This window comes from Melanerpes formicivorus, unplaced genomic scaffold (assembly GCF_026170545.1).
Source record: "Melanerpes formicivorus ecotype bairdi unplaced genomic scaffold, bMelFor1.0.p_v2 SCAF_13, whole genome shotgun sequence".
Classification (NCBI taxonomy): Eukaryota; Metazoa; Chordata; class Aves; order Piciformes; family Picidae; genus Melanerpes; species Melanerpes formicivorus.
Window position 1 is genome coordinate 11,331,926 of NW_027142365.1, and position 22,730 is coordinate 11,354,655.

The window sequence follows — 22,730 nt, forward strand, 5'->3', positions numbered from 1 at the left end:
TCTCCAGACTGAATAGCCCCAACTCTCTGTCTGTATTCATAGGACACAGCTGCACTACCAAGAGGAAACTGTCAAGGAGGGCAGAACTAAAAGTACACAAACCCACAATTCCAGTGTTGCACTTTTCCCCCCTTACAAGGGTGCTGGCCTTTTGGAGGAGATGCAGCCTGTAGCTCCCCACACCAGCTAAGATGAATCTGGCTGCAAATAACCTTGACTGGCATTCTGTAAAATTGCTTCATGGAAGGATCTTATTAAAACAGAAGTGAAGAGGCTCATTCCTCAAGATTCAACTTGACTCAACAGAAAGAGGCAGCCAGGAGGTAATGCAGTTCAGGAGTAGGTTGGATATGTGGAAATAGTGGAGGATGTCAAGAGCCATATGTTTCCTATTAAAATGTGCAGCTCCATTCTGGACAGACACTGCACCATGCAGCAAAGTGCTTAATTAGCTCCATCACCAGTGTGCCAATTGAACACAAACAAGTAGGACACGCTAATGGATGTTTTTTTTCCCACTCAGACTGAGGTGGCAGATGTGTTTCTCAGGCACCCACAGACTTCTGCCTGTGAACAAACCAGTGGGACTGTAGCTGCATCTTCATTTAGGAGCATTAGCTGGCATCATCTGAGCAGGGATTTCCATCACAGAAAATAATAACAGAAAAGTGTAAATATAATTAACTCATTTGCAGCCTGGGCTGCTAGATGTGCTGGCAATGCACTGCATCACAGACAGGAGTTTTGAATGAGGTGAAATACATTTCTCCATCCAGAGCTTCAGAATACCTTGCAGCCTTGGACCACCACAATATCTAGGCTGAAATTATCCTTTGCACTCCACAAAGCTGTGCAATTATATCTACTAAGCATAGGCCTTGCTCCTTACTATTCTGTGTCATAGATGCACATGAACCCTTCTGGTCATGAACATCACCTCAGCCATCTTTATGGGAGATGACTAATAAGAACTGGAAATTCAGAGCTGAGTGAGTCCAAGTGAATCAACTCTGTGTACCATTTTTCAGGACAAAAAATTGCTTTGCACAGCTATTCACTGTTGCACAGCCATTCTCTGTTGCACAGCCACTGTTTGGGAAGGTCAAGAGCACTGCTGAAGGATGGACTCAGAACAACCTCTGAGTAGTGACCATCAAAATCTTTCTCTGGAGTTCCAGCTTCAAATCAACTTTGCTCTCTTGCTTCTTAAACTCTTAGAGAAATGCCATAACACTAATGTCCAACCTTCCTTTATCTCCCTTGGTGGAAAAACAGGCAAGTGGAAGATAGTTATCAGTCGTCACCTGTCCCTGTGACAGGAATGTGGCTGTGCAATCAAGTACAATTAAAGATGAAACTTCACTGACTGCTGCAGTTCACAAACTCTAAACAGATCACTGCTGATTCCAAGTAATTTCAAAAGGTGAAAGAACAAACATGCATTCTACTCTAGAAAACTTACTAAGAGATTTGATATCTTACCCTAAAATAAGAAGCAACTGTCTGTGTCTTCATGCTGGTTGTCTCCCTTGGATGATGCCCAGTATCTCCTGCTTCAGGCTATAAAGAGGCAAATGACACTTTTTATCTCTTTGAACCTGTAGTGCCCTTTCCAAGGCCACAACGAAGCACCCCTCAGAGGAGACCATTAATTAAAAGGGAAACAATTCTAAACAGAACAAGTTACAGCATGGTTGCTAGCACAAACCAGTTCCACCAGTACAACACATCACTTTGCTGCACAATACACAACTTCTCACACACGGAGGACACAGTTTGATAACAGAGCATCTAGAAACTGCCACGAGCAAGCTGGCAGCGTCTGAGGTTCTGTTATTTTGGTATTTCTCTACAGAACTTGGCTGTATTCCACACCAGTGTTGTAATTTCTCTTTTTTGCTACAATACAGCTAGGAATTTGGGGTTTTTTCTTTCCCTGAAGTGGCTATAAAATTATAACCAGGAAGAAGGGAAATGTTAGGGTTTTTACCTCACGGAAGGAATATGAATTGCACAACACAAAGATATCCAGCTAGACAGAAAAGAAAATAGGAGAGGGAGAAAAAACCAAGGAAGGGGTTACTTGCTTACTTTTAGTACCAGTAACAGTATTGCCTTTCTAGTTTAAGTTAGGGCTCCATACAGAAGCACAAACCCAGGTTTTTACCTTTGTATGACTGATTGATTTCTGGGGTGTCCACATTTGGTAACTGATTGTAGTTTTGCTTTTAGTGTGTGCCAGGTTACCTGTGGGAAGATGAAAGAGAGCAACCTACCAAAATGGGTACATCTTATCTACACTGAAACCCATGCTGAACCACCTTATTCCTGTTCCTGTTCTCCTGCATTTCCCATATAGCTGTACAAGAAAGTAATGCAAAGCATTCACTGTATGGCATCAGTGTCACAACACAGGGAATACTACAACACAATAGCAAACTGGTTGTAAAAGGAGACTTGCATCCTAAAACATCCTAGGGCACTGTGCAAGGGCCTCATGCCATTGCAGTGCAATTTAGGATTAATTTCTGCAGAGCTAAGGAACATGAATTTCTCCACCCCAACTTATGAACTCCCTGAGTCAGGGCTCACTACTAGGACCCCATCAGTTACCTACTGTAAAGGATTAAAAGACTTGGGAAATAGAGGAGAGGACCCTCACTCTTTGCAGCAGATGTTTGGAGCCCCAAGCTTGGTTCTCTGCTACTTAAGAGAAAAATTGCACTGAGACAAACCAAGCAATCTATATACTGTCCAAAACAGGCCAGTGACTTACCTGATCCTTTCTGTTCAGTCCTCAACCCAAGGGATGCACTCCACTCCCTCTTTTGCTCCCCTACCCTGAAGAGAGGACCCTGACAGAAGCCTCTACCACTTCCTTGGCACTTGACCAGACCAATCCCTCCCCCGCAGCTTGAGAAGCCTGGGACTCCATTCTGTATAGATTCTAGGGTTGGAAAGTTAAGCCACAAAGTGTATGATGTCATCAATAAATGGTCACATGAAACCTAGCAGTGGTCATCATGAAGGCTAGAGAAGAATCAGAGTGCCACAACAGCAATACCTGTTTTTGTAAGGGGGTGGGTTACCAGCTGTCGTGTCAGGTTGTTCTCAGATGATCGCAGCAGCAGCACAATATCAGCTGGCAGAGTGTCTCTATTTTTGGCTAGGAATCCACTTGCATTATAGAGAACCTGTTTAAAAAGTGCATTTATGCATCTTCTGAGCTTTTGGGAAGTAATTGTAACTCTAAGCACTCTGGCATGGGGCTTTTAATAGCTCAAGACACACAAATATTTTTTCAGCCCTCAGGCTCCCTCTTGCTCACAGCCCTTCTTTTGATCACTGAAGGTTCTAACTGGTGAGTACTGAGCACCATTATGATGCAGGTCACTAAAAGCAAATCCATCATTCCAAAGGAGCTTGAGACATTTATTTTCCCTAATGCAGATATGATGATATTAGTTTTAGCCAGTGTGGATTTATCAGTATGACAAGTGTATTGCAGTCCTCCTTTACACCAGGACACGTGGAAATGCACAATTAACAATGCACTTGATTGCAACCAGCTCACTGTACAATCTTCCTGTCCCAGTTATACTGTGCTGTATTTGACCCAGGATTTACCATTCATCCTAGAGATCTCTGTGTTAATTGAAAAGAAAGTTTGCAAGATCACAAACTGCATACTGGCAATTGAAATTCTTGTCTGGTGGACGAGAAGCTCAACATGAGCTCTCAGTGTGCACTTGCAGCCCGCAAAGCCAATCAGATCCTGGGCTGCATCAGGAGAAGTGTGGCTAGCAGGGCAAGGGAGGTGACCCTCCCCCTCTACTCAGCCCTGGTGAGACCCCACCTGGAGTACTGTGTCCAGTTCTGGAGCCCCTATTACAGGAGGGATGTGGAGGTGCTGGAACGTGTCCAGAGAAGGGCCACAAGGATGATCAGAGGGCTGGAGCACCTCTCCTATGAGGACAGACTGAAGGAGTTGGGGCTGTTCAGTCTGCAGAAGAGAAGGCTCCGAGGTGACCTAATTGTGGCCTTCCAGTATCTGAAGGGGGCCTACAGGAAGGCTGGGGAAGGACTTCTCAGGATCTCAGGTAGTGATAGGACTAGGGGGAATGGAATGAAGCTGGAGGTGGGGAGATTCAGGCTAGATGTGAGGAGGAGGTTCTTCACCAGGAGAGTGGTGAAACCCTGGAATGGGTTGTGCAGGGAGGTGGTCGAGGCCCCATCCCTGGAGGTGTTTAAGCCCAGGCTGGATGAGGCTCTGGGCAGCCTGATCTAGTGTGGGGTGTCCCTGCCCATGGCAGGGGGGTTGGAACTAGATGATCCTTGTGCTCCCTTCCAACCCTGAATGATACAATGATGATACAATGATGAAATCTCCCTGAAAATTCCAGGAAGGATGTCCTAACACAAAATGTACCTCCAGGGCTCTGTCTGAATGCCCCACACAAACCCCTGGCCTGTGAAGAAGGGTGATAGTGCATATTTAATCTGGAAAAAAATATAAATCACAAAACAACCCAGAAACAGTCTTAAATTACAAGGGAAAAAAAAAAAAAGGCTTGTAAAGGAAGAGGAAATGAACTGTTCTCCAGTTCCCCACTAAAGAGGACTAGGAGTAATGAACTTAAGCACAGCAATGGGGATATAAGTTAGACAGCAGGAGACATTTCCTAACAAAAAAACCCAACTTGCTGAACACTGGAAAGAGATAATGGGGCACTGGTGGAATCCCCATCTTCAGTGGCTGTTATGAGGAATGGTAGAGGGAGAGGTGCCTCTCTGCTCCTCAGCAATGAGAGATGCTGGTGAACTGTAATTCAGTTGGAGATGAGGTTCAGAGGAGTTACTGCAGGACTTTTGTAGCTGGCTGTCTTACACAATGGGCAGGTTACCTACAGTCAGCTGATTGGCAATATGCTTCCTCTTCCCAGACCAGCTGCTCTTGTACTGCACAGACCCAGCACTGTTTCACATGTGAGGCAGCAATGCCCAGTCCATAGCCTTTAAAAAAGCTCAAAAGTTGGTGGGAGCTCCTGCTTCCACAAGGCAAGGTTCAGGTGACCAAAGGCATCTTGCTGCAGTGCATCAGCAACTCCTCCTGAGTTTGAAAGGCACATGCAGCATGTTACATTCCAGAGGAGTGCAAGATGCTCCTCAGCAAATGAAGCAGAGAGCAGGGCCTGTACTATCCATCTGTCTGATGACAAAGTTGAGAACTCAGTAAGGCTGATGGGGTGGAGGAGGTAGCAGGAAAAATGGAGCTGGATCCTGAATCAAAGCAGTGGGAACAAGCACGGCACAGGACTTGGAGGAGCTAAGAGGAGGGGCACTGAGGTCCTCTCTGACCCATAGGTATGTTTTGGTTCTAGAACACAGTCAGTTCATCTGCCTGGTGACATCTGAGACAAATACACTCCCAGTACTGGGTTTGGGTTATTTTTAATGAGGGAAAACATTTCTGCAGTTTCCTTCTGATGTGTAAGGCACTGCCAACATTTCCACATCAGGACTAAATAGATTAAGGTTGAGAACCAACACAGTTGACCTCTTCTATTTCCTTCCAACCCTACTATTCAACTAGTATCATTAGGTCTCTTACCTTTCCTGCATAATGATAAATGCCAAAGGTTAGATCTACTCTCTTGGGTCTCCAAAAATATTTTGACTTCAAATTATCTTCAAATTTTTCTGAAAGGAAACAGATAACTCATCTGACTGGAGGTGCTGTACAATAATTGGCTTCTGAAGCTCTAAGGACATTACCTAACTTCTCAGACAATGCAGAAGCACAAAACAGCCTCTGATGTTTTTAAGGTACCATAATGTTCTCATAACAATAGGCACTGGATACAGAATATAAGAGCTCTTGGATCAGTTACTTTGCACCAATTTCTTGCCTCTTTAAGCTTTTGATCCCCATGCAGGAAACAATGCAGTAATCCTTTCTGAAGACTCCCTGGGGATTTGTGAGGAAATATTTACCAACTGATTGAGGGCCTCTGCACTGCAGACTAAAAAGTATGAGGACAGAAAGACACCAAGCTCATATAATTGCTTTAACGTGGGCACTAATACTGGATGTTACTAGGTTCTGTGTTTGGGTGTTGGTTAAAGCTCTCATCTGACATTTTGCACATTCTAAAATGAGTAAAACAAGGATTTATCTGCACAGAAGTGCCACTGAAATAACTAAATCAACTGTAATGGCAACTACTCAGCAGCACTGAATATTCAGAACCTGAATTACAACAGATTTAGGTGGTTCAATTTTATTTTTTGACCAAAGAGGGGGAAAAAAAAAGAAAGAAACAATTTGCTGAAAGGCACTGAAGCAGGTTTGCAGCCTCTGCCTTCAAAAAGTATTAACATTTTTGTTCAGATGTGGCTCATCAAAAATCTCAGAGCTGAACACGACTCAACTCTGGAAAGAGTGTCCTTGGCACATGAACCGAGAGTTTTAACTCAGTTTGATCTTTGTCTTTCAAGCCCTGCTGCTGAAAAAGCTCCTGAAGGTAGAAGAATTCCAAATCTGGATCAGCAGCTCAGGTTAATTTGTACCCTTGATGTTTCCCTGTTCACTTCAAAGATGCATCTACCCATCCTGGCATGCCTGCCTCATACACGCTGTGACAATGGAACAGGGGCTTACTGAAAACACAACTAGCATGTAGCCTAAAGTACACATGCCAAAGAGAAACCTCTCAGGGAGACATGCTGCGTAAGTGTGAAGTAGACCAGATACTCACCGACAAGTGTCTGATCTGTGGCTTGTGGGAACCGACTCTCCTCATCCAGCAGGGACAATAAACCCATTGGTTTCTGCAGGAACATATCTAAGAGGGGCCTGTTGTCCTCGTACTCTATAACTCTTGCGTCGACGCCTTCGTACAGGTACTCGTTCTGCAACAGGCAGCAGAAAGCATGTTCTGGCTATGTATACAGAACCACTTCAGACAACAATTCACAGAGTGTCAATTGGAGCAAATTAAAACAACATTAAAAACAATAAAAATGGTATGCCCCAGGGCTACAGACACGGAGGCTTTGCAGGAACAAACATCAGCTGGGACGTATCACAATGAACTACCTCCTTGTACTCAGACTGATCTCATTTCCCAGGACATTCTTCACTCTAAAGATAGATGATGGCTCTGTTTATACACCTGTACCGGCGTGTAAGCAGTAAGAATCACTCCTACAGCCCCAAGAGGGCTTCCTTGTCTCAGGCACAGAACATTAACTTCATCCACGTCTCCCCTGGAGCAGTGGACAGGTGGAGTTTTGCATTTTATTCTAATCAATGACCTGAATAGCAAGACAAGACAGAAGAGTAAAAAATACATCACTAATATAGACAAGAAGTTCATTCTGTATCTGTGGGAGGTAGCGGCAGACAGGGAATGAAACCCTGCTGCCTCCCAAAGGCGATGATGGAGCAGGGGTAGCTTAACCAAGGGCTATGGCTGCACCAACACACAGATGTTTTGTTCATGAAACCAGCTGTTACTGCTCAGGATTATCAAAAGCACACTTACCCAGGGGCAAAAGGGAAGAGATTGCTCAGGATGACTCTATCATTGATGAGTGTTTCTGTGAGACATCCTCAGACAAGCTCTCACAGGCAACCTATCTAATGATTAACTTCTGCTGGCTTCGAACACTTGTGAGAGGCTGTTTGCGAGAGCTGATAGAACTGAGGGGAGGTCTGTACTGCTACACCACAACAGCAACATCTGTTCCCCCCATGTCCAGGCAGCCTGTGGGGCCTGACCTCCAAGCCTGGAGTGCATGTGACCATTCAGTCTCTTGTGTCTGCACCTCCACAACTGATTGAGTGCCAGCAATGAGGCTTTCCTAAACGCTGCTGTCTGCCCAGCAGGATTGGGAGGGAGTTCATTCCATCACTTCCCATGGGCTCTTGGAGGACAGCTGATAACCAAATACTTCCAGGCACCAGTGTGACAGATGGCTCACAAATAAGAGACCATATTACATTTTCTTATGCAATGCTGGCCTTCAGCTGCATTATTAGGATACAAGCAGCAAGAATAAAAGCCCTAATGATGCACATCATAAAACTGTAACGAAATTGGTCTTATTTGAATTAATAAGCTGAATCAGCTACAGCATTCTGTAATCCCCCATGATGTTTTATGACAAGAAGGCTCCTTAAAATAGCAGCTGCTCATTGAAATTCTAAAGCATAATCCTCTGGAAAGTATTCCTGCGGATGGGATGTCAAAAGGAATGACTGAGTTACGCCAATACTTGGGCTCCTACCTCAGTATTGCGTGGGACCTTTGCTGTGATCTAAACTAGGCAATTTCAGCTTGTGCTTCTCTTAATAACAAAAGAATTATTAAATGCATTAGGAAATGGGCTTCATTTATAATAACCCCCCCCAAAAAACCAGAGGCATTTTGCTGAGAACATGGTATGATGATGCTTTGGTTTAAGTGGGACTATCAAAGAGTTACTCAAAATGAACCTTTGCCAGTTTTGAGTAGCAGATGAAATTGTCATATGGAGCTAAAATACACATTGCATGTGTTTAATGCCAAAAGTAGCATCCTTCCAACTGAAAATCAGCTTGCCACTTTCCCTGATGTTTTAGGTATCTGACATCACACCTTTTGCTTTTTACAGAAGAATCACAAATGGCACAGAAGAGGGAAGGCTGCCTTGCTGGACAAAGTTACCTGCAGATGATGGAGCTGACAGAATTAACTTATGCTAATACTTCAGGCTCGCCAGGGAGGTGGTTGAATCCTTATCCCTGGAGGTGTTTAAGAGGCAGAAATATGGTATCATAGTATCATAATATCAGTCAGGGTTGGAAGGGACCACAAGGATCATCTAGTTCCAACCCCCCTGCCATGGGCAGGGACACCCCACACTACATCAGCCTGGCCAGAGCCTCATCCAGCCTGGGCTTAAACACCTCCAGGGATGGGGCCTCAACCACCTCCCTGGACAACCCATTCCAGGGCTTCACCACTCTCATGGTGAAGAACTTCCTCCTCACATCCAGCCTGAATCTCCCCACCTCCAGCTTCATTCCTTTCTCCCTAGCCCCTAGTCCTACCGCTACCTGAGATCCTGAGAAGTCCCTCCCCAGCCTTCCTGTAGGCCCCCTTCAGATACTGGAAAGCCACAATTAGGTCACCTCGGAGCCTTCTCTTCTGCAGACTGAACAGCCCCAACTCCTTCAGTCTGTCCTCATAGGAGAGGTGCTCCAGCCCTCTGATCATCCTCAACACAAACAGTGATTAACAGTGACAAAATACCCTTTTCTCTGCTAATAATGAAAATCAGTATTCAGGTGGATTTTCCTCTATGTATTGTATCCAACACTTCAAGGGATCCTACAGGAAGGCTGCAGAGGGACTTTTCATAAGGGGTGTCCAGAGACATGACAAAGGGCAATGGTTTGAAGCTAAGGGAGAGTAGGATTAGACTGGATCTCAGGAAGAAGGTTTTCAGTACAAGGGTGTTGAGACTCTGGAATAGGCTGCCCAGGGAGGCTGTGGATGCCTCCTCCCCAGGTGTGTTCAAGGCAAGGTTGGATGAGGCCTTGAGTAGCTGAGTCTAGCTGAGAGGTTGGACTAGATGATCCAACTAGGGAGGTTGGACTAGATGATCTCTAGGGTCCCTTCCAGCCTAGGCCATACTGTGATCATAAACCCCACTCATTTCCACAAACCACAAAGACTGATTTAATCTACAAATGTTGATTCTTCTGCTCACAGAGAATTATGGAATATGTGTATTTTCAGCAAGATTAACTTTTTTTAGTTGTTTGGGTTTGGTTTTTTTCATGGACTTGTTATTTCTTTAAACAACCACACAGGATAATGATTCAAAGATGGTTGATTCAATTCTCATGGGATTATTTACAAAGTTGAGATGAGGTTTTGTTTATTCTCCTCTTCAATTACACAAACTTCTATGACTGCAACTCAGTTCCTTTTCTCTGTATTACATTAATTTGTTTAGATCCAAGCCATCATGATTTAGCTCAGAGTAGCTAGTTCCTGAATGGGAACAAAATAATCATGAGATTTGTAGTTTTTAATAATGGAATTTCAGTATTCATTAGGCTTATTAGTAAGCTATTACCAACTCTGCACTTTACAAATTATGTTACCACTCATTTATGTTTTTTACTGTAGAACCACACATCACTCATGTTATTCCTCAAGCAAACAACACTGCATTTGCATCAAACTGATTATCACTGCCTTATGTTGCTTGGATACTGTAAATTTCAAGTTTAATGCATTTTAGGTAGGCATTTGACTTCCAAATAGCAAGCACTGCTTCATGGGATACACACTCAGAAAACATTTGTTATGATCTGCAATTTACAACCTATTATGGAGAAGGAAGAATGGAGTTTCTTAAGTAAGGCTTTAAAAACTACAGCTGAACTTGAATAATAACTGGAGAATGGAGCTTCTTGAGCAGGGTTTTAGAAGTTCAACTATAGTTGAACTTCAGGAATAGAATAGAATAGAATAGAATAGAATAGAATAGAATAGAATAGAATAGAATAGAATAGAATAGAATAGACCAGACCAGACCAGACCAGACCAGACCAGACCAGACCAGACCAGACCAGACCAGACCAGACCAGGTTGGAAGAGACCTTCAAGATCATTGTGTCCAACCTATCAACCAATCCAACCCACCTAATCAACTAAACCATGGCACCAAGCACCCCATCCAGTCTCCTCCTGAACACCTCCAATGATGGTGACTCCACCACCTCCCCAGGCAGCCCATTCCAATGGGCAAGCACTCTCTCTGCATAGAACTTACTTCCTCACATCCAGCCTAAACTTCCCCTGGTGCAGCCTGAGACTGTGTCCTCTTGTTCTGGTACTGGCTGCCTGGGAGAAGAGGCCAACATCCACCTGTCTACAACCTCCCTTCAGGTAGTTGTAGAGAGCAATTAGGTCACCCCTGAGTCTCCTCTTCTCCAGGCTAAGCAACCGCAGCTCCCTCAGCCTCTCCTCATAGGGCTTGTGTTCCAAACCCCTCACCAACTTTGTTGCCCTTCTCTGGACTCATTCCAGCAAGTCAACATCCTTCCTAAACTGAGGGTTCTTAAGTAAGGGTTTAAAAGTTCAACTATAGTTGAACTTCAACAATAGTTGAAGAATGAACCTTCTTGAGGAATGCTTTAAAACTTCAACAGTTGCTGAAGTTTTCAAACCTTCCTCAAGAAGCTCCATCCTTCCTTCTCCAACACAGGTAGCAAACTGACTGTAATTCAAGCCTTACCCAAATATCCAACACATACCTGCTCCCAGGCGAAGACATGTTGATTGAAGTAGAACTGGATTTGTTCATTGGCAATGTTGATGCAGAGTTGTTCAAAAGAATTCTTCTTGAAATTCTCAAAGCCAAAGATGTCAAGAATCCCAATGTTCAAACCATCATCATTTTCACTGCAAAGATTCACAGTGCTGTCTCTTTCTCTGACACCAAGCAGCTTCATTATTATTCACAAAAGGAAATCATGGGCCAAATGTGTATGGCCATCAAGCAGAATAATCTCTGCTAAACCAGATACCTCTTACAACAACACTCAGGTTTTTGTGTTTGGAATACAAAAAATGCACAGCAGTTCAATGATGACTGTGTTTGCAGGGCAGGTACACTAAGTCACATCATGACCAAGTCAGTTTATAAGCACAGAGAGCATTTACAATTTTATTAGCCTACAGAAGACTCAAAGGGGACCTTAAGAGCTGACTCCCAATACCTGAAGGGATCCTACAGGAAAGCTGGAGAGGGACTTTTCATAAGGGTGTCTAGCAACAGGACAAGAAGGAATGGTTTGAAGCTGAGGGACAGTAGGTTTAGACTGAATCTTAGGAAGAATTTCTTCAGCATGAGGGTGGTGAGACTCTGGAATAGGCTGCCTAGAGGGGCTGTGGATGCCTCCCAAAGGTGTTCAAGACCAGGCTGGATGAGGCCTTGGGCAACAAAGTCTAGTTGAGAGGCGTCTCTGCCCACGGCTGGGTGGTTGGAGCAGATGATCTCTGATGTCCCTTCCAACCTAAGCCATTCTATTGTGGGAAGATGACTACATTATAGAAACAACTCACAGCTCTTTTTGTTTGTCCTGCAACAAAACCAGGCTTTACTGACTGGCATCTTGCAATTAAAAATTGAATAAACCTTTATTTAGAATAAACCAGACCAGGTTGGAAGAGACCTTCAAGATCATCGTGTCCAACCCATCAACCAATCCAACCCACCCAAACAACTAACCCATGGCACCAAGCACCCCATCAAGTCTCCTCCTGAACACCTCCAATGACGGCAACTCCACCACCTCCTTGGGCAGCCCATTCCAATGGGCAATCACTCTCTCTGTATAGAACTTCTTCCTAACATCCAACCTAAACCTCCCCTGGCGCAGCCTGAGACTGTGTCCTCTTGTTCTGGTACTGGCTGCCATTTAATCCAATAATCTTCATGTTATTTATTCATGGCAACTAAAACCTGCTGATTATAGCGTTCTATGAATCTATGAACATGAACGTCAAAAGAATGCATACCTAGCTCTTTGATGCCCCTAAATAAGTACTTTAAGGACTGGAATGTGGTATGTATTCAAATGTATGTCTCAAAAGTCTTAAATGAGTAAAGGTCACACAGGGAGACACCAGCTACATGTGCTTCCAGATCTCCTGTATTCACACTGCACGCTATGATGAGAATAAGAGCTTCCCTTTTTGTAATACAGGGATGTCATGAGTAAAAAACACAGGAAGGGAAAAGCAGGGGAGAACACTAAATGCTGACAATATTATTCCCACAGAAAAATCTCTGTTTATCCTGGCAGAGCTTCTTTTACCTTAAGTGCTTGTCAGGTTTGAGCAGAGTGTTGATGCGATTGACGATCCAGCTGAAGAGGCGTCCGTAGAGCGCTTTGGCCATGGCGTCTCTGACATCAGTGGCTTTTTCCACAGTGTTGGGACGAATAATTGTTTCTCCTCGAGTCACTACACAATGAGAGGTGAGGGCCTCTTGCAGCTCATCTGCTTGAATACAAAGCAAGGACGCACCTAGGAAGGAAGGTCACAGGCACAGCTCAGGCAGAGCTGGGAAGGAAAACCAGGCACTTTTGCAATCGAAGCTGCAAGTACAGCTTATTATGAATAAGGGTCAAATCAAAGTCCTGAACTGTGACTAATGAGGGTGTTCACACTAAACAACTAGCAGCATTTAATTTAGTTACCAACCTCCCTAGCTGCCCCTGCTGTCAATGAGCAGAAGCCATTAGGTTACAGAATACAGAATTAACCAGGCTGGAAAAGACCTTCGAGATCATCAAGTCCAACCTATCACCCAACATCATCTAATCAACTAAACCGTGGCACTAAGTGCCTCATCCAGTCTCTTTTTAAACACTTCCAGTGATGGTGACTCCACCACCTGAGTTCTCCATTGCTTTACCAAAGAGATGATTTCTCCAAAGGGTCTACAGGGAAATGTAGGTGACCCTGTCAGGAATATACAAGTTGGGAGGTGTGAATATCTCTCTTGGTTATAACTGATCTCTATAAGCCACTGCTGCCCTCCTTTTGCTCCAAAAAAGGGGTACCTCTTTCCAGTTCCCCAATATTCTTCTATCTATGGCAGGAGGATGTGTGAGAAGATAGCATGAAGATATCATTGGCTCCCCACCTGTGATTATGAAGAGCTTCTTGAACATCTTTTGCCCTTTCCCTCCTCCCCCTCCTGGTAGCCTATGATGTAAGGTATCCCAAATAATTAGTGAGGCATATTCCAACTGGCACACGTGGAGAACACATAATGATTATCTGAGAAAGAAACTGAGGAGAAACTCTCCAAGGGATGAATGATGTTCTCCATCAGATGTTCAAATAACCTTGGAAAAATTCCAAGGATTTTCTTCTCAGGCATCTGCAGGATTAGTCATGTTTCCTGAATGCCAGTGAACTGGTTAGTCAAATGAGGTGCACAACATGGAATTCTTTTTGCATTTGAATTCAAGTGGGCCTGTAATTAATCCACCTTCAGCATTTAATTAGTGGTGCCAAATTTCCACGGGAATACAGTTTTCATTGATGACTCTCTTGCAAGAAAAGAAACCTGCTACCAAAACACTGCAGGAAAACAATCTCAGATCAAGGAAAACCACTCACAGTTCTCAAGGGCTACTGGATTGGAAATGTTGCTCTTGTCAATTGTATGCTCAGACACCACCGTAGAGAACTCAATGTTTCCCACATTTAAAATGGCAGCCAGGACACTGTACACACTTCCGAGTTCCTGAAAAGTACATTAAGAAAGTTGCAACATTTAATAGCCAGGAGAGATCTGTCACTTTGGTTTGTGCAATGGGCATGTGTGTGTCGCTTCCTGTTGGCTGCCACCTACCCATTACTTTTCATAACTGCACAGCATTTTATCCCCAATATTCAATGCTCTGCTGGGACCACGTCAGGCATCATTTACTCAGATAAAATCCTTAATTGCTCTAGAATATTTGATCTTATTTTCCATGCTTTCAGAAGTTAATCTAGCAGTTAATAAATTTATTATTCCAGTGGCACCAAGATGAAGCAGACAAGCTCACTCAAAAGAATTCTGCTCAGGATAATTGGCAGAGTTTACCTAGGCTTTAAGCAATCATTTTCATTTTAAGCTTAGGGACACGGATGAAATGCAAAGAAATGGATAGCTCCACTTCTGCCATTATGCTTCAGTATGTATAGCTGCTGACATTTTTGTGCCCTTTTCCAGTGTGTTGCAAATCTGGCTGGATCTGTCTTATACAGCATGATTATTGGTCACCTCAGGCAGTTCTTTCCTATTAATTTTTGCCATGCAGCCTGAAAATAAAACAGTGTGGTTCTGAGAGAGGGAGTTCTGACAGTAGTTATTATTACAGCCTGCCAGGCAGTTAAAAACCCCCAAAGTTTTAAAGAACTAAAGCCTTTTTTAGGTCACAGAATAGAATAGAATAGAATAAAATAGAATAGAATAGAATAGAATAGACCAGACCAGGTTGGAAGAGACCTTCAAGATCATTGCATCCAACCTACCATTCAACACCATCTAATCAATGAAACCATGGCACCAAGCACCCCAGCCAGTCTCTTCCTAAACACCTCCAATGATGGTGACTCCACCACCTCCCTGGGCAGCACATTCCAATGGGCAATCACTCTCTCTATGAAGAATTTCTTCCTAACCTCCAGCCTAAACCTCCCCTGGTGCAGCTTGAGACTGTGTCCTCTTCTTCTGGTGCTGCTTGCCTGGGAGAAGAGACCAGTCCCCACCTGTCTACAACATCTCTTCAGGTAGTTGTAGAGAACAATAAAGTCTCCTCTGAGTCTTCTCTTCTCCAGGCTAAGCAACCCCAGCTCCCTCAGCCTCTCCTCATAGGGCTTGTGCTCCAACCCCCTCCCCAGCTTTCTTGCCCTTCTGTGGACACATTCCAGCAAGTCAACATCCCTCCTAAACTGAGTGACCCAGAAATGGACACAGTTTTAATTGGATTGGAGAAGATATCCTGTACAAGATTTTCTGCCAATAAAATGTAGAACATGCTTATAGAGGACCTCCCCTGAGCACTGGGATGGGTGTCAAAGCTTAAGGCTGCATTACTAAAAACTGAATTTAGCAAAGGAACTCAGTATCTTTTTCTTGCTGAAAATAAGTTGTCTCTGCACATGTGTGCAGCAGAACCTCAGTGGGGGAAGAAGACTTTCTCCCTCTTGCTAACATAGCCTCAGACAGGCTAATTACAGAATCACAGTATCACCAAGGTTGGAAGAGACCTCAAAGATCATCAAGTCCAACCTGTCACCACAGACCTCATGACTAAACCATGACACCAAGTGCCACATCCAATCCCTTCTTAAACACCTCCAGGGATGGTGACTCCACCATCTCCGTGGGCAGCACATTCCAATGGTTAACAACTCTCTCAGTGCAGAACTTTTTCCTCACCTCGAGCCTAAACTTCCCCTGGCACAGCTTGAGACTGTGTCCTCTTGTTCTGGTGCTGGTTGCTAGAGAGAAGAGACCAACCCCCTCCTGGCTACAACCACCCCTCAGGTAGTTCACTCCTTCAGGTAATTCACTCCTTCAGGTAATTCACTCAGTGGAGAAGGTAAGACAGGTCAATGTGGATGGGGCTCACATGTAAGCACAGTTAAGATTGCCTACAGTACTCATCCGGCTTCTGAAGCTGTGGGGATTCCACAGGTAGAAAGCTCCTCACAGATTCAGCTCACGGTGGCTTGCTGAGTTAATCAAGTGAAGATACATGCTAGAACTGCACAATGTGGCCAGTGACCTAGTTCTAACTGGATCTTCAATAGCTAGGGAAAGTCTCTTTTGGATGATCACGATTATTGTTTCCACCCATCCAAGTGAACAAAAGAACTGGAAACAAAACCCGACCTGCTGCTTTTCATAGTATAAATTGGGACTTCTCAAAGCCTCTGCTGCTGTGACAAAACTCCTGTCAGTGCTGAACTGTGCATATCCTCCCACACTGCTTCTGGAAAGGTGACAGCATAAGTGTGAAAGGATGTGATAGCACAGGTGTGATGTTATGAAGTGCAGTCGTGAATAAGCATGCAGAGCAGAAAGAGACTCTGAACTCCACTGTTACTATGGCTGAGCATAAAAGAAGAACAGAACAGGTGAACACATCTCTTGTTTCAGGGACTCCAACATTCACATTGAGAGAAGTGAATACTTTTCTGTGAAAAGCTCCTTTCAACATGCAGCCCTGTCAGATAAATGAAACCATACATCCATTCTGCAGCACTAGTGCTGTGTTTCACAGACAGCATGCAGCTCATGCTCATCATGTTCCTACAATCATTTGTGATAAATAAAGTCAGTGGTAAACTTCAGCTGTGATGCATCATTTCTCTGAAGAAGAGAGTAGAGTGGAGAATGCAGTGTCCTTCCCTTGCATCTTACTTTATAAATCCAGAGGCCTGTTTAGTTGTACTACAGACAGCCTGAGAAGAGGGGTTTGATGCCCAGTGGAGCAATGACACAAGGTCCTAAAGAAAGAATGGTTCACATCATGGCTAGTGATGAGCTTCACTCCAAAGGGGAGTGAGTCACCCCTCCCAGTTTAGTATCATCAACAAACCAGCTGAGGGTACACTCGGTCTCTTCAGTTTTTCCTGACTGAGATAGCCATTAAAGGTGACCAAAACCAGCTCCCAGCACTCACCTCCAGTGTGAAGCCTATGACTTTGAAGCACTGTTCAATCAACTCAAACTGAGACTTATAAAAGCTGTTGTTCATGAAATCTTGCACTATTCTGAAATGATCGTTCTGCAGGTATCTGAAAAGGGTCAGCGGAGGCAGAGTTAGGACAGAAACGAAGCTGAGAGGTCAACACCACATTCCATAGCAATCAGTTTATGCCAACACAAACTGCCTCACCTGGGAGGTCTGTATTCTGGCAGTTTATAGTGTGCCAGTTTTTTCTTTTCTGCCAGGCCAGCGTAAATGTAATAAAAAATGTGGAAATTTTTCTCTCCTCTGAAACAACAGAAACAACAAACTGGTTTAGCAGAGCAAGCATGGTGCATTTACTGATGGCAAACACACTATGTATTTACTATCAAGTGTTAGTCTGATAACAGTGAACTCTGCAAAAAGCTTCTGTACAGAAGGTGAGGTGCTGGGGGGTGTGTGTGTGTGAGGTGCTGGGGTGTGTGTGTGTTCAGAAGCTGCCAGGGTGGCTGCTTGGTGCTGCAAGCAGATAAATGCTGCTGTGCCTTTGATGCAGTTGGTAGATGCTGACCTGCATCAAATGGGCTGCTTAACCTCCAGTTAGTTTAAAACATCAGATCGTGAGCGAGCGATAAACTCCTGATTCACTGAATTCAGTATGCTTGCTGTGTCCTTTAGTCCTGCACCAAGGAAGCACATAAGCACAGGGCCTGATGACTTGGCATGCTTTGCCTAAATGTTAAGATACTCAAACCCAGCAGGGAAGATTTATTGTACATCAAAGGTCCCTGTGCACCTTATGAGGAAGAATTGAATGTTTAGGTGGAAATCAGCAGCCACCACTGAACCCTGAGATGGCCAAGTCAGTCACCATGAAATGGCAAAGAGGAATTGTGTTCAAAGCACTGGCTTCTGCAGGAGCTGAGGCACGTGTCCCAGGAACACCATGACATGCTGCTGATAATAGGATCAGAACCCAGTGCACTCCTCTCTGCATGAGGGGTGCCTAGATCAGAGCCCAGTGCCAACCTGAATGCATATCTTACTGCAGACAGTCAGTAGTAGAAGATAGTATCAATTAAAGGAGTAGGAGCAAGGCCCTCATCTCCAGGCTCTCATAGCCAGGCTTTGCAGGCTCTCAGAAACCTCATTGTGTCACTGGAAAGGCAGCAGAACCTGTAGGTTCAGAATGTCTTGGTTTAAACTGGGTCTGGAGCTTGGGTCTCCCATTTTCTGGGTAATCAGTCACTGGTTTTCTCCAGGGATGGGGCCTCAGCTATTGCCCTGGGCAACCTGTTCCAGTGTTCCACCACTCTCATGGTACAGAACTTGTTCCTAACATCCAATCTAAATCTACTCTAATTTCAAACCATTGCCTCTCCCACTGCAGGCCTTTGCAAGGAGTCCCTCTGCAGCTTTCTTGTAGCCCCCTTCAGGTACTGGCTAGGTCCCCTGGAGCCTAAACTAAGCTGAACAACCCCAGCTCCCTCAGCCTGTCCTTGTAGCAGAGGTGTTCCAGCCCCTGAGCATCTTTGTGGCCCTCCTCTGGATCCACTTCATCAGGTCCATGTCCTTCCTGTGGTGAGGGCTCCAGATATGCATTTTGATGAAATTTGCTGAAATAGTCCAGAAGGCAGTGAAGAAACAACCAAGCAGGAAAAGCTTTCAGCTATCTTACAGATTTAGAAGCCATCATTTAGAAGCTATCATTTATAAAACCCCCCTCCAGTACCTTATTCATCTGCATGTTTTGACCCAAGACAACTTCCAGCACTGTAGGTCCCAAACTAGGTCAAATGTAATTTTTGTACTTACACTGCCTGGTGGACAACTCTAGATTTTTCAAGGAGATACTCTGAAATCTGAGCCCCTACTACAGTGCCACCACAAGTGAACTTCATTTCCAAGTATTTGCCAAATCTGCTTGAGTTGTCATTGATGATAGTGCCTGCGTTGCCAAACGCTTCCACGAGGTTATTCACTTGGAGGATCTTCTCCTGCAGAGTCCTGTTATTGGCCTGGATATGAAAAGAAGATTCCTTATCAGTAATCATTCAGATGAGTTCATCCCTAAGTGCTTCTTTCCTCTTCTAGCTAGGTATTGGGAAGTGTGACATCACCAGGGCAGCCACTCCCATGGGGATCATGTGGAAAGAATGGAATGGATCCATCATGAAACCTGGCAGAGTTTAGTGACCTGCAAAACTAATGGCTAGCTGGAAGAGACAACAGGCACAAAGGTAATGACATTAGAAATAATCAATTTCTAGTGCTCCAGTACTCTGAGATGGTTGACCTGCTTTTAGGATTCTTGTTAGCATCTGCCTACTGCTGCACTGCACCATAACAACAGATCACAGGTTCACAGATTGCATCAGGTTGGAAGGGACCTTCAAAGCTCATCTTGTTCAACATCCCTGCAGTCAGCAGGGACATCTCCAACTAGATCAGGCTGCCCAGGGCCACCTTGTGTCTGATCTTGAATGTCTCAAGGGACAGGGCCCCATCCACACGCTTGGGCAGCCTGTTCCTGCATTTCACCACCCTCACTGTAAAGAACTTCCTCCTAATGTCTAACCTCATCCTATCATCGCAGGCCTTCTAAACAGTCCTTCCCCAGCCTTTCTGTAGGTCCTCTTTAGCTTCTGAAATGCAGCTTGCTTCACCTCCCCCTGCACACACAAAAATGGCATTTTATTTGCATAGATATGCTGGTCACTTCCCAGGATGACCATGTCCCACTGACGGCAAGCTGCTTGTGGAAGAAGGTGAAAAGCTGGAGGAGGATTTGATCTAGTATAGACTGGGTGATTTGAAGATACTCAAACAAGGAACAGGCAGTCACAGCCCTGACTGCAACAGCTAATTCCTTGCAGAATCCCCAAAATATTTTCTAGTGACCCTTGTTTGGGAGGAGAGAAGGGACAGAAAGATCAGCTCCAGTCACACCTTACAGAAGTTACTGGGAAAATGTATATACAGTCTTGCCCTGCTAACAATGCCCTGTCCATAGACTCAGACATGCCTAAGATACCAAGGTCTTACAGAGGCATCTCCTTTGAAACACACCTTGCCCAGGACAGTGAGCTGCTGAACCAGAAGATGAGCACTCTGCGTCTTGCCAGCTCCACTTTCGCCAGAAATAACGATGCACTGCGGAGCACAAGAGCACAGCTCTGAGTTCATTCGAGTTCATTACATATTTCTCAGCCTAGCAAAGGGTATCATTGATGCTCCTTGTCTTTACCTGATCAGAGTTGTATGTCACCATGGACTGATAACCTATGTCAGCAACAGCAAAAATGTGAGGAGGGTTGGCAGTCCGCTTGGCTCCAATGTATAGCTTGGAATGCTGAGTGTAAGAAAAATGAAAACGTTATCAATGCCCTTCGACAACCTGGGCTTTAGCAGTTTATTTTGCTTTTCAGCTTAGTCTCCAGCATGCTGAGGTTACCAGCAGGGAAGTTTCTGAGCGAGCTGTTACTGCGCTCACTCGACCATCAATCTGTATGCACTCAGTACTGCAAGAACTCCTAAAAAGGACGAAGCCCCATTTTGTGTGATGCCAGCCCTGATAACGTGATGAAACTCAAATTATTAGGAGAAAATTCAATGCTGTCAGACATCAGCTTATGACTTCATTTGTCATTCACATCATCTTAGTGTTTCTGCAGGATATCGACGTCAAAAGAACTTGCCTGTACCCGTAGCATCTGGTAACCAATGATAGCGACTTACTGCACGGCCAGACTTCCATCTCTGCCCCCTTTTGCACAATGGGGAGGCAAATCCACAGAAGTTAAAATTTCACAGGGTTTCTTTGTGAATTGTCTGAGCAATTGAATAGCTATGGCTTTCCCAACTCTCTTGGGAGGCAATGGCCCCAGCTCCTACACCCGGCCATTCACAGAAGTTCTCTATGGGAATATGAGGAGAAAGAGTGCTCCCTCCCTCCCACAGAGAGGGTTATGATTCACTTGACTAAAAGCACTTAATCTGTATAGATACCACTTCTGGACTAGCTGCTAAGGGCAGCACCTTTACACTCTGTGGGGTTCTACTCAATAAATCTCATTAAGTTTAGGACAATTTAGCTCATCCTAGAGCGGATGTTGAAAGTCACTAGAAGAACAACCACCTCAAAAATCCTCTATCTATCCACTGATTAAAATGGATGACTTGCTCAGATATAGCTCTTTGCACTTTAGACAGGACCTGCACTGTAGACATCAGAAGTCAAATTTCTTGGAGTCTCTCATTTCTGTGCTGAAATTTGGCACACGACAAGGATGTGCGTCAACATGCACTCGAAGGGACAAGTGCATTGGGAGTTCTCTTCTACAGAGTGAATGAAGTAAATCTCAAGCACAGTCTTACTTCACACTTCATACAGATGTTGTAGTGGAAATCAGGGCTAGTTTAAAAGAACCACACCTGTGAAGAATAAATATCGATGTTCCGAAACGGATTGACGGCGATGAGAATGTCCCCAACGTACGTGTAGATCTGATCCTTGGCATAACCCTTCTGCAACTGCTCTGTTACTGTATTCTGATGGAGAAAGAAGAGCAACACTGAATCACATGGAGGGAAAAAAAAAGTTAAGTGTATAAATATTTCTATAGTTGAGGATGAGTGAGGATAGAGAGGAAAGGCTTTAATAGTCAGGAATACAACTGATGATGATCAGAAGTGAGTAATGCTGTCAAACACAAGGGCATTCCTAATTCCTTGTGTCCAAACTCACTTTCATGGAAATCATAGAATGGCTTAGGTTGGAAGGGACCTTGGAGGTCATCTACTCCAACCTCCCTGCCATAGGAAGAATGATAGATCTGTGGCATAGGGGATGCCTGCCTACACTGCATCCAGTTGCACGTCCTGGTTCAGATGGGCTTGCTCAGAACTGGATCAAAAGCAATAACAGAGACCTATAGCACACTACTGTGGTTTAATATATGACTGCCCCTCTTCAGGAAAATGTGAAAAAAGGAGGTCCTTACCTCATCCAGTACCTCCAATGTTGCTAAATCATCTACCTCCTCCTGGTTTGACACAAATGACTTACTGTAGTTCCCTTTCTTTGTATGAATACGTTCAAATCTAGAAAAGAAAGACAGGCAGCTTCCTGTTGTAAAGAAACACAGAGCAGCTCTTGCAGGATGCCATTGGCTTTCTTGGCCACAAGGGCACATTGCTGGCCCATGACCATCCTGTTGTCCACCATGACTCCCAGGTCCTTCTACCCAGAGCTGCTCCTCAACAAATTAGCCCCAACCTGTACTGATCCAAGGAGTTGTTCTTCCCCAGGTGCAGGACCCTATGCTTGGCCTGACTGCACTTCATGAGATTCCTCTCTGCCCCACTCTCCAGCATGTTCAGGCCATGCTGGATGGCAGCACAGCCACTTCTCCCAGTTTGGTACCACAAGCAGTCTGGCTGAGGGTCCACTCTTTTTCTA

At 44.5% G+C, this 22,730-nt stretch overlaps 1 protein-coding gene across 10 annotated transcripts in view; it reads right to left on the reverse strand.

The window, feature by feature from the left end:
- Positions 1-22,730, reverse strand: part of MYO3A (myosin IIIA) — a 116,543-nt gene that overhangs the window by 27,114 nt on the left and 66,699 nt on the right. For 8 of the 10 annotated variants that reach the window (XM_068146102.1, XM_068146100.1, XM_068146105.1 and 5 more), the window contains 16 exons: positions 22,273-22,372; positions 21,704-21,820; positions 20,517-20,621; positions 20,339-20,422; positions 19,085-19,287; positions 17,477-17,575; positions 17,261-17,375; positions 14,199-14,325; positions 12,884-13,094; positions 11,318-11,465; positions 6,759-6,912; positions 5,612-5,700; positions 3,065-3,194; positions 2,168-2,247; positions 1,991-2,032; positions 1,483-1,560 (listed from right to left, as the gene is read on the reverse strand). In XM_068146102.1, coding sequence (XP_068002203.1) covers positions 1,483-1,560; positions 1,991-2,032; positions 2,168-2,247; positions 3,065-3,194; positions 5,612-5,700; positions 6,759-6,912; positions 11,318-11,465; positions 12,884-13,094; positions 14,199-14,325; positions 17,261-17,375; positions 17,477-17,575; positions 19,085-19,287; positions 20,339-20,422; positions 20,517-20,621; positions 21,704-21,820; positions 22,273-22,372 — 1,882 coding nt within the window. The remainder of the gene's footprint in view (positions 1-1,482; positions 1,561-1,990; positions 2,033-2,167; positions 2,248-3,064; positions 3,195-5,611; positions 5,701-6,758; positions 6,913-11,317; positions 11,466-12,883; positions 13,095-14,198; positions 14,326-17,260; positions 17,376-17,476; positions 17,576-19,084; positions 19,288-20,338; positions 20,423-20,516; positions 20,622-21,703; positions 21,821-22,272; positions 22,373-22,730) is intronic. The other 2 variants (XM_068146106.1, XM_068146104.1) reach the window with 1 other exon arrangement.